Source organism: Manacus candei, unplaced genomic scaffold (genome assembly GCF_025592945.1).
Source record: "Manacus candei isolate 608988 ecotype Guabito, Panama unplaced genomic scaffold, ASM2559294v1 h1tg000082l, whole genome shotgun sequence".
In the NCBI taxonomy this organism is placed as follows: Eukaryota; Metazoa; Chordata; class Aves; order Passeriformes; family Pipridae; genus Manacus; species Manacus candei.
The window spans coordinates 2,190,564-2,203,038 of NW_026138130.1; the positions used below are offsets into that span (position 1 = coordinate 2,190,564).

The window sequence follows — 12,475 nt, forward strand, 5'->3', positions numbered from 1 at the left end:
TTTAAAATTATTCAGCATTTTAATTCAAGTCTACCCAGACTTGATATGGTAGTCCACAATAATACCAGACCTTTTTGAACAGGACTGCATGAAGAAAAACAAAGTACAAAGGAAAAAAATCTCTGTCTCTATTGAAGTGAACTCAGTTCTGCTAATTATTAAATACAGTCAGAATGTTATTCTCTCTTTCAGACACAACATGGCTGTTACTCTAGCTCTTAAGTGACTTGCAGGTGCTGTGTTACAAACAGAAGAGGGAAAAAAGAACGACAGACAGTTCAGTTCCCATTAGAAACTCAGCTGTGATTATACTGTAATTTATATGTCAAAATTAACACTCGACGGGAGTACTGAGAAAGGCACCGTGTGGAAGTCCAGCTCCAGCAATGCCATTAGATCTTGAGCCAGAAGAAAAGAGCAGCAGCACTGCATGTCCACATCCACTCTGTTAATGCAAGCAACCTGCCAAGCCTCCAAAAGACCCAATTTAATGACCACAGCTTCTTAAGGGCAGGTGGTGTTCATCAGGCAAATACAGCACACTGAAGTTTGGAAAGACTGTGAGCTCAGCATGGTCAGCTTTGAGATCTTTAAACTGGCAGCCCAGTGTTCAGAGGAAGAGACCAAATTTATTCTTTATTCACCTTTTGCCCTTATTTCACTGGCATTCTTCTGGAAAGATTATGTAGATTTCTAGATCTAATAATCTCTTCAATTAAGCTAACTCACTCCAAACAAAAGAGTGCTTGCATTAGGCAATATAAGCAACCCATACAGCATGCAGCTTAATACTTTCCTGAGAATATAGAAAACAGGTCAAATACTTCAACTACTACATTTTATTTCTGTAGATAAAAATATAACATGAGAAAAACAATCTATCATGTTCTCTATTTACTCTAAAGAGTTTTCAGACTTTGGAGCAGGAATTTCAAACTTCACTCCAGGATGTAACATAACTAATGCACAGCAAAGAGCAAGCCAGTGTCCATCAGCAATGATGTGTCCATCAGCAGTGATGTGTCCTAACCAGCAGAAGTTACAAGAAATAAATTACATAATCCTGCAATATGACAATTTTCATCACAATTTGCATCACTGCAGAATCCAGAATTACCTGAACTACTGAACTGTGGTGTCAAGTATTACTGTTAGAAATGTTTCCCTCTAGAATATATATATTCAGTATTTTAACCTCTTTCAACTTCCACTGTGCATTTTTTGATCCACAGGCTGATCTCATTTTCACCCTGGTGCACCTTGGGCAGCCTTCTGGTTACATGTGCTGCTGTGGAGTGACCTGCACAGCTCATCAGCATTGGTTACTGCAGAGAATCTTGGAATTATTTTAAAAGGTATTATACCGGCAAAATTTTAAATCAACCTGCAAAAAAAGTGATATTCTGTCTGCTAGCAACAGCCAACCAATTTCTTGAGCTCCGAAATTCTCCTAATTCTTTCTCAAATTAGGACATGAATTTTCTGAATCCTTTATACCAAATCTTTGAGGCAGTCAAATAGGAAAATGGGATTAAAAAAAAAATCCCCAAATTGGCAATATTATCATTGCAAATTCACCTCAAATTTTCCTAACTCTGCTGTATGCCCAGAAAACACATCAGAAAGAAGTGGTGCTATCTATTCTGACCGTGAAGCTCCTCGGCATAAATCCATTTTAAGGAGAGTCTGCTTGGAATATGTTCTACATGACAGTATGGCAAGATATCTGTCTTCATGTAGATTTAATGTTGATATAATTAACAATCATTCTTGTAGGCTCTCACTTTTTATAAGTAGCCCATGGAAAAGCAATGTAAGGTTGAATGGCTGTGTAGCAGTGGGAGGAGAGCAAAACAATCAGTGTTCATTACAGTAGCATCAGTGAACCAACCACTTGCAGCCTGAAGGATGACACTATGAACCTTGGGAATGCTGCACACTCCACAGACATGGTGCTTTTAATGGAAACAGAGGGAGAGGTAAAACAAAGAAAAATATTTAGGGTAGTGTTTCTAATCCAGTGTCAGTTTAAGTGTGAGCTACTCGGATCAATGTAAAAGTCTCACTAACACAGAAAAAAAATAAACTTAGGCCATTGACTTGTACTTCAGAAAAACCCTACTCACAAAAGTTCTACCTGCCCTGCAAGGCAGAAGAAACCAAGTCAGTGCACATGTGCTTGGGGATGCTTTTGACCAGCAAGGTCAGGCGGGAGTAGCGAGACAGCAGGGGCTGCCAGCCAACAACAGCAAGTTTACAGCCAGTTCCAGGTTGCTTTATGAGAGCCATCAGAAACTGAACCTGCTCGTTTAAAGGCTATGTTGAAACACATATTGAAAGTAAAACTGCAACCACCTTTCAGGAACTTTTATGGAAAAACTATTTCAGGCTGTAAAGCTGTGCAAGCTATGAGACAATATCTGTAATGATCGCACAAACAACTTCAAGCAGACTCAGTGTTTGCACAAAATGAGTCCACTGGGTCCTAGCAATTTCTAACAACATTCTGCAATCTCTAAAATAACTGGATCAGATTTTTCAGCCCCAGTCTGGACTACAATAGTGATTCTTAGGACAGCAAGGAAGCCAGTTATTCAAATAACTGTTAGAGATAATTAAAAGTAGACCTCTCAACTACTGCAACTGTGATTATGGCAAAACAACACATTTGCCCGTACTAAAAGAGTGCAGATTTGAAAATAACTATCATACTCTAAAGTCCCTGCCCAGCTCCAGTGTGGGAGGGGAAAAACTGAATAGACCAGAAAGTACAGAAACAAAACCACCAATAACAAGAGGAGATACAGTAAAAGCTTGTTAGGTTTTGTGAGATTCTACACTGTAAGTATTTAAAATAATTTGTAAATACTGTCATCATGCTGTTCTAAGCTTACACCATGATCCATTATAAAGCTTGTCAAATATTTGTATTAATTTCTTTGTACCTAAATTTAAAATACTTTTTTTATCTCGTTTACCTGACTCCTGAAGAAGAAAACCTATGCTTCAACAAGAAAGTCACAGACAAAGACACTTCAGAGGAAATCTGAATGGATAAAACACTCTGCTTCAGGGAGGTAGAGCAGCACCTCATTTCAGACATGCACTTCAACCAGCAGGAAGGACTGCATGCATGAGGGGTCACATGCTACAGATGGCTAGCCTTGGTTATAGAAAATGCATCCAATATGTGCTCCCAAAAGCTAACGCATCCAATGCAGCATTGGCACAAAAGGAAGTTCAACTGCAAACCAGAACACGTTTTACCATGTTTATTGGAAGAACGGCCAAAGCAGCTAAGTCTGCTTTTCTTCTTGTCTTCCATTAAGTCGGCCAGTGTAACCCCTGGGTAAGCACATGTAATCCCAGCAGTGACACGGGAGGTGGCAGCAGTCGCAACGCAAAAAAACAAAAACGTGTCCGTACACACAACACGGGCAAGGTTAGGCAAAACAAACTGAAATCACCGGCAGCATAACTAATCACAGCTAAATCCCTCTCCTCGCACGGATTTTCGCATTTCGAGCTGAATTTGCAGTGCTCTGAAGGCAATGGAAGCTCTTTCATTGACTTCAGGGTAACCAGCTATTAGTTCATAACAAAGACTTCCAACTTTTACTAAAGACATATTTACAATTCTAGTAGTTAAAAAGTATTCCTTTATTCAACAGCACTGAACACCTGCCCACTATCAGTAACAGAAATGGAAAAATACATAGGGTTAATAAATAAATGACTTAATGCCTTCCCGGGTTAGAAATTTTAAAATGCTGGGGGGTTGCAAGAACCCCAACTACAATTTTAAAGGATGTGAGAAACTATTAATCACTGACTTAACAGCCTTTGAAATCTCTACCTTTTCCTGCCACAGAGTTCTTCTGTATCCTAAGCCCAGAGCTCTTCCACACCATTGAAGCTGCAATATGGTGATCTTCTATCACCATAAATCAGCTGTTATCTTGATCACCCAGAGGTTTAGATATTCAAATAGGAATACAGTTGCCTAGAAGCCCGAAAATTATGATTCTGACCACCTTGGGACTCAGCTCTACCTTATACTTCAAAGAGAACTCAAAAGAAACCATCACCAGTTTATTCGGACTAAATTTATTTCCTAAGCTTACTATTCATGCCTTGAATGCAAGGAGGTGGAGCAACTCAGCAACCCTTCCTCCTTTACAGCCCATTGCAGCTGATATTAAAAATGAAATTCCAAGCCACATATTTAAGTCCACGTGCACAAACCCAGGAATGCTAGGAGATTGCCTATCCACTGGAAATTTCCACTCAAAACATATATGCATGCCTGAAACAAAATTCCTGACATTTCTCTTAAAGTTCTTTTAATTACTTCCCTTCTATTTTTACTTTGCAAGCTTCCTGCAACCCTTAACTTAGCCTAAAATTATGCCCTAGTTAAAAGTTTAGACTTAAAAGCTCTTTCAAACTGAATCAACTATGCAAACAAGTATTTTTTTTATCTATATGACCTAGAAGCCAGGTTTAAGGAATGCTGGAGCAAAGGGGGTTTTTACAGCCTGTTAACAAACCCCAAATTTGAACAGGATGCAAAAAGTTCCTGGGATTCCATCTGTAAACCAAGTCCATTGGCAGCAGAGCTCATGGTGTGGTTGTCCAACACTCTGTGAAAATTTGGCATCACCTACAATTCTGTACCACCTACGGTTCTGCACAGCAGCCTTGTGTAAAATGTATTTACTCCACAGAATGCACCACCTTTTACTTCTCAGTCTTAGGACTTGATAATGGGCCCCAAACCCACAGTTTATGTATCCCTTCCACACAGTGTTAGAAGCAATAATTAAGTATAGTGAACTCTGGATTTTTTGCTCTGCTCTAGATAAAAATTCTGTTTGTGCAACAGATTTTCATACAGACATAAATTATTTCTTTCCGGGTGATGCTGGCATCAACATCAACCCACAGGTTTCCTTCCAGCCTCTCATAAAATGATTATTTCCTTCCAGTCAGTAGCACAGGTCCATACTCTGCTTTTATTGTGAACTAAAGGACTGATAAAAATCTGAAATTCAAAAGCAAAGATTTTAAAAAACTTAACTATATGCAATGCAGAGATAAGTTTAAAAACAGCTAACTCAATATCAAACCACACTATTTTTGTTATTTACTACATCTGAAAAGTACTGTGGTTTAAAAGAACACTTCATAATAAATTAGCAGCACTAGAAGAAAAATAGGGGTAATGATGTATTATTTCAACATAGAAAATAATATTGTGAGTTGTCTTTGACAAACAGCTTGTAGATGCATTTCCTTAAAAATACTTAATGGTATCTAAATAAACAAATACCATAACTTTCCAGAGTATGACATTAATGACAAGGTGCTACTTAGTATACGTATTGAAATTTGGACTTTAATCTTGGGTTTAGTATTAAATCATAAACCACATTCTGAAACTGTGTTCTCACGAAAATTTTAAATCCTTTTATGCAAACATAGCAAAGAGGCTAAAATAACCTCTGCTAAATTATGACACTAAAATACTGCTCTTACCAGAATTTTCTGCTATACAGAAATCAAGTGTAACTTTTACATGCAATATCATGAAACTCATTCCTTTACCTTAGGACTCAGATCAGAAGCACAAGAAGGTCACTACAGCATAAAGTACTTGTCCCATAACACACTATGTCAAATAAATACACCGTAAGTAAGTGATATTTCTTAGTGTCAAATGAAAATCCCACAAGACTCCATTTATCTCACACTCAGTTAAGACATGTAGTAAAAAAGATTTTATATGGTTTTCTTGAATATCAAAAAGAAAGATCCAGAATCTCATTTTCCTACTTCCAAACAAAAATAAAATCCTCACTATTAGCACAAGGTTATTTCTTGGCTGTAGCTTTGGCCATATTTTAAAGCTCTTTATATTATTATTATTTCCATGCATGTACCTACACACAGTCCTCTTGAGTCAGGATTTGCAGTGATACCTAGAGACACGTAGCTTCCATGCACTGACTCTTTACAGAACTCAAATAAAGCCAAGTTTAAAAGTCTCAGAGGTGACTAAGTGCAGACAATGATTTATGCATGGACATCCCAGAGCGCTGGTTAGTTGTGAGATTCCAAATTATGTTCCATGACTCAGCATCACTGTACCAACAGACAATTGCTCTGCTACCCAAAACTTTTGCAAACTGAAAGGAGAAAGCCACATCAGACCGGCCACATTCACCCCAGTGTGTCAGTCAAACTGCCCCCACAGAAGGAGTAGAGGAAGGAATACGTACTGTTCCTCTTGCCTTCCTCATCAGCCTCTTCATCGTTCTCAGGGTCAATGTCCTCTGCCTGCGTTATCCAGTCCAAATATCCCTTCAGATCTTCTTCGAGCTGCTGTTTTTCACGGAGCTTCTGGAAGTCCCCTCGGGCCTTGGCTTTTTCTCTTTCTTTGGAAAATTCCCTATCAAATTCGGATAAAGCAGGAAAAAAAAGCATTGACTGACAAACTCTCAGGCATTTTGATCTAGGTCTTGACATTGCAGAGTAACACAGTGACATAGAAAATACACTGCAGATTAAAGAGAGCTGCTTTGAAAACAAGGTAGAGGTGCAAAGAAGTCATGGCAAATCCCTACCATGTTACATCACAACTTTCAGAGATTTTCTGACTTAATTGAAAATTAAGTGGTATTCCTAACACTTCCCACAGGGAAAGGGTCCATTCCCCCATTTAATTCTGTGTTCTTCTATATAGATTTTAAAATCGCTTTTATCTACAAACAGTAATTAACTTGTAGTAACAAAGTAATATCAATGTTGAGTATTAGTTTCGATGAAAATGAAATTCTGGCAGCCAGTTCTAAAATCTTTCCTCTTCCAGCCACAGTTCATTGCCTATGCCCAAACATACAGCGTTCCAGAATTCCACTACTGTGCTCTCTCTTAACTGCAGCATGGACAGACACCTGTGCTGTTTGAGATACAGATGTTCTGCCTTTTCTCTCTCTGTAACAGAACCTAGAATTCTGCTCTCAGATCAGAAATGCATCCTTTTGTTCTCTATCTCGTTGCCCCAATCTCAAAACAATGCATTGGACTGTCTGTCTAGTTTAGTCTGTGTTTTGGCTTAATCCCTAAATTATCATGGATTAATATAACAAAGTTATGAGAAGGAAATTGGATAAAATGGCCTGCTGAGGTCCCTTCCAACCTGAATTACCCTATAAATCTATGATTCTCTCAATGATACATAACTCAAAACCATTACCAAGTATATTCTTCCACCACAATATCTCATCTGCTTTTTTTTTTTTAATGTTCTGTTGCAGAAGCTACACAGCTTTCTATTGCAAAAGTTAAGAGGCAGGCACTACACCTTTTACAGATGAGGACTTAACAAAATTTCATTTTGGCACGTGGAGATCATCCTGTTCCATCTGATGGCACTGTAATGAAGCTGAAGAATGCCAGTGCTTGCTTTGCATTTGCTACCCTTCATCTACCATCCAAGGACGAGGTCCTGCAAAAGGCCATCTCGTCACAAAAATGCTTGTGAAAGAGAGAGGGCCCCAAAGATCTCTCTGAAGGATAATTGCTTTTAAAAAAAAATAATTTCACAAGCCAGTAAAAAACTATTTGGTTTATGGAATGCTGGGTTTAGAGCATTAGAGACTGTCATTTACACCCAACTGAGGCAATACACTCGTGCCTCTCTTCCCACAGAGCCTTTGAAAAAAGAGCTATCATGGCATAATATGAAATCACAGCTAACAAGCATTGCTAGCTTTTACTAAGTATTCATATCTTTTTCAGTTAAGTCTTTTGGGTGTTTCTCATTAATTCAAAGAATGTGTGACATGTGAGGGTACAGTAAAATGAAAGTTGCTGTTATATAGAGGAGTGAAAGAAATAATTTTTAAATGAATCAGCTAGCAAGGCTGATAGTTTGAATTGCACTTTACCCATGGCTGAGCCACCTTTTAACTCTGACTCTACATTAAAATGGCTACATGCAGAGAATTAAACACAATTTTTTATATACACAGCTAACTCTGACCTTCCCCTTTAATACAGCACAGAAGTCAGACACTGACTTGTTAAATGCTGCACCAAGTTATCAGTAGGGGGAGACGCAAGGGTGCTTATTTCCATGATATTTAAAAACTTTTTTAAATCCTGACTGTTTGTAAGGAAGTATAGCACCTGAGAAGACAGCATTTTCTTCAGGAGAAGGAGGAATCTGGCTCTAAGGTATTTTTTTCTATCACAGCCACAATGAAGTGGCATCTCTCAGGTACATATGTACATGCTCCTTTTAGTCAAATGCCATAAATAAGAAAGTAGAATTTAATGGAATTGGAAAGTAATGACTTTCCTATTACCAAAACAAAAGCATCTTTTTTTCCCCAAGAAACAAGTTAGTTGAAAAAGATGATGGGGTGACAAAAGAGATGTTGGCTCTTTAAAACTTCTGACAAAAACATTTATACGAAAAGCTATTTGAATATTTAGATAAAGACAGACAGACATTGGTTGCTCTCCTGCAAGGAGGAATAAGACAGCTGCTTGTGCAGCATTTCATGGCTGTGGAATGCACAGCCTGGATCCAGGGAAGAAAGAAAAAGCTTTTGGCTCTTTAGGCAACATATTACTGACATGGTTGGACTGATGGCCTCAAGTGGCCTCCCGGTCATCAACCCAGCACTCCAAGCAGAAGCCTCTGAAGCTGACAGGCTTAGGAAATTGCACATTAATTGCAGTAAGTGGACTTAAGCTCTGTAAATATTTGGTTTCACAAATGCCTGTGCTAAGAGAGCTAACTTGAAAATACGCATTTCATTCTGGTTTGGTAAAACGACCTGGATCTGACATTTCAAAGTGTATATTGGGCAGGGGGGTGCTTCATCTGCAGCAGAATAGAGACATAACTTGCAAAATAAAGCATTTTACTAAGACTCATTTACATAATCTCATTTACTTCTAGTGATACCTAACCTACTACATAAAATGCAGGTTTTATTTCTATTGCCCAAAAATTCCTTGTGTCCTTGCAGAAAGATGATCTCATCTCTGTTTAGGCACAACACCATCATCATCAATGGTTGTTGAGGCAGAAGCATATAAAATGCAGGGCTTGAGTTCATGCTTCAGTAGTCTGGGGCAATCATGCCAGATTATTCTTCCTTCAACAGAGTGAAATAACTCCTGCTGATATGCATCAGTTGGAAATGGCTCGATGCAACAAGGTGGAAGTGGCAGCAGGGAGAACCTGCTGGGACTCAGTCACAGCTCTCTGGTTCACACACCTGAAATTTCAGCCAGGGCCATATTAACCAAAGATCTTAAGACAAGAATTTATTTAAATTGACTATTTGGTGTACTCTCCCTTCTCTCTGCAATTCACAGACATAATAACTGCAAACACACCTATTCTGGCCTCCTACCAGTTGGAAGTTTCCCCGTGCTAAGGACCAGACACATTTCCTAAGGGGGCCTGTGCAACACCAGGAGTGTTGTTTTATCTCCTGTGCATCATTAGGCATCGATGATGGGAAATAAACAGTTGCTTCTGATGTCAAAGCATAAACCAGAACACAAATTCTTCTTTAGCCATATCACTGCCCTTTTGTGTCACTGCAAATGCAGTGACAGACATAATTAATCTCCTGCAGTGTGGAACTTGCTGCACACAGGGTCTGGGATGTAGAAAGTGTTATGCTAATTCTCTATGTAGAACTGTCACCCAGACATCCAGAGCCTCATTTATTTGCAGGGAATAGTCACATAATAATAAAAATGTACTCACAGGAGTACAGTGTTGGGGACCAGACTCACAGGAGAGGTTTCACACGGTGGTAACCATACCAACCAACAAATTAGCAGAATCAAATCAGAGAACTAAAACTGCTTTAAGTGTACAGCTAAGAATGGACAACAGCTCACAGCTGGGTGCAAAGTGTAACAGATGTGGAGAGACATAAAGGTTAAGTAACATCACATCTTTAATTACAGGAGATTTGTATACATCATTGTTACCCCTTCTTTTAGAGGGGAGAAAAAAAACCCAAAATGCCTCAGAGGCTGAACACTAAAATTACTTCTGTAGCGCAAAAAAATCCTAGCAGGAATTTTCCTTGAGCAAGGAGCATTGGGTTCTTGATGGGAAAATGCAAACTGGTATTACCTACCATAGTTATTTCTATGTAGTTCATTAGCAGTTGACAAAACGTATATTCAAGGGCTCCAGCACCACCTCTGTGTAGCAGAGGTACAGCCTTCCTGTGCCAGAGTGCACACCAATGCTACAGGATCATGGGTGGGAACAGTAACATAGGGAACCATTTGATACAGCAACAAAACCAAGACCTGATGTTTCAGACTGTTATTAAATCTGCACATCAAGATGTGCTCCTCCTGTCCTGAGTCAAGACCGTTTGGCTCAGGACATACTGGAATTCTTAGAAAGAGAAGGGGCAGTACCAAGCATGGGACCACATCCCACCATCATCCCACCACTGGGATGGGCCCTTGTCAACCATTTCTGAAGCTGATGTGGTTTGTTACCTGTCAGGACTCACAGAACTAATCTCTAAGAAGCCTTGGTGTGGTCAGTTCAGACAGGAATGAAATAAAATCAGTTCCCTCCAAGTTCTTATTCAAGAGTATGAACTACTCCCACTGATCGTAGTTGCTTCTGTCTAAAGCAGTCCATCAGTAATTACTGTATTTAGATGAAAGAATTTGCTGATTTATTACTGTTAGTATATGCAATTGATCAATCAAGAATAACATTCCCTTTTTTTGTATATATTTGTGTTTGAGTTTTACTTTTAGTAGCCACACAACAACTAGAAGAGCCTACTTTGGCTCATAAGATGTTGAGATCTACAGCCAGAGACTCTCTCTCGTTTTGAATGCATATCCTGTTTATCTATGGGAAGGAGTTAAATTTTCAGCAATAATTTTTTTTTTCACTAGGCCTTCCTGTTGCTGTGAAAAGGAACATTGTCAAAACCAGTTCACTTCCCTTTTGCTGAGAGGCTGTGGATGACAGTTCAGTGCCGTTTTCTATTTGGTGCATCATTATTCAAATGTCTTTTTCTACAATTTTTTCCATCTATACTGTAGACAACAGTCCTTAGGTGTATGAACTTATCTGTGCCAACATATTTTATATGACATTAATTGAGAGATATTGCTGTGAGATTAGTGTGGATGAGTACATACCCTTAGCTTTTAGCATCATTATGTACATACATCGCAAATATTACTGGGAGAAAGAAATTGAAAAAATTAACATTCTCTTAGTAACCTGCAAGACTACATGTAGGAGGATATAAGGACATGTCAAAGCTTATGTTCTGGTGCCTTTTTGCAAGGCAATAGATTCAACTTAAAGATTTATTAAAGTGTGTTTGAAAGGTCTTATTTGTTCCCATGGCTACCCAAAGAAATACTAATGCCCTGAGCAGAAAATGCCGCCAGCAGAAACCATCCCCTAATGATAAGGACTATCTTCAGGAATAGATTATCATGCATCATTAAAAGCCATGCCTCTTGATAAATAAGTTATGAAGTTTTATAATCTAGTATTTCCTCTGTTCATAGCAAAACAGTTTAATGCATACTGAATTACTGGCATGTTTATCTTAACTTTTAACGTGCTTTTAAAGGTACTTTCAGGATGGGTGACTAGTGCTCAATTCTCTTCATTTTTTAAGGTTTATCTTTAGTTAACTTCCTAATAACCCTATAATTTCTAACTTAACTTTCAATTTCAGCTCACTGTCTCTTGCACCAATTGCCATGATATGCTCTGGTCTTTTTAATCCTAGAATATTTGGAGAAGGCCTGTCCTCAGCTCCCAGTTTCTGTTCTAGTATTTCATGCCTTCAGAGAACATAGGTCCAGTTTATGCCTGTCACACTGTGTGTAATCAAAGCTCCATGAAAAGCAGGCTCCTGAAGGAGTTCACCACCCTTCACAGAGCTGGAATCACTGGGCAGCCCCTCAGCAGCAATTTCTGTGCCATTCCATCAAGCGTGAAGTTGCCCCAAAGATGCAATGCCTACTCCTTATACCATAACCAGAGGAAATTTTACAAAAGGAAAAAGGGTGCACTGGTGTCTCTTACAGACTGAACCTACCCCCTGATACTGGATCAAAAGACAAAGTAACCAAAATAGAGTGTGACCGTATCATGATCACCCTGCAATTTCTAGGAGCTAAAACAATTATTCAGAGCCATAAACACCTTTATATTTGTAATGGGAACAAACAAAATGCAGACCAGCCAAAGGTCATGAAAATATCTGAATACATCTATAGCAGCTTTCAAGAGCTGCAAGTACTTTGCTCTCTATTTCCAAATATTGAAAGAATTGTGAAAGATCTGACTGTTCCAGGTGTCCAGACAGATTCCTAAGAAATTCACAGCGATGAAAGAAATTATCAGCAGGTAAATGTTTTGAACCACAATTACAAA

The 12,475-nt window shown here is 38.8% G+C and overlaps 1 protein-coding gene across 10 annotated transcripts in view; it reads right to left on the reverse strand.

The window, feature by feature from the left end:
• CACNA1D (calcium voltage-gated channel subunit alpha1 D) overlaps positions 1-12,475 on the reverse strand; it is a 170,022-nt gene that overhangs the window by 73,547 nt on the left and 84,000 nt on the right. For 9 of the 10 annotated variants that reach the window (XM_051811506.1, XM_051811514.1, XM_051811511.1 and 6 more), the window contains exon 9: positions 6,282-6,451. In XM_051811506.1, the coding sequence (XP_051667466.1) occupies positions 6,282-6,451 (170 nt within the window). Of the gene's footprint in view, positions 1-3,267; positions 3,346-6,281; positions 6,452-12,475 lie in introns of all 10 variants that reach the window. The other variant, XM_051811515.1, reaches the window with a different exon arrangement.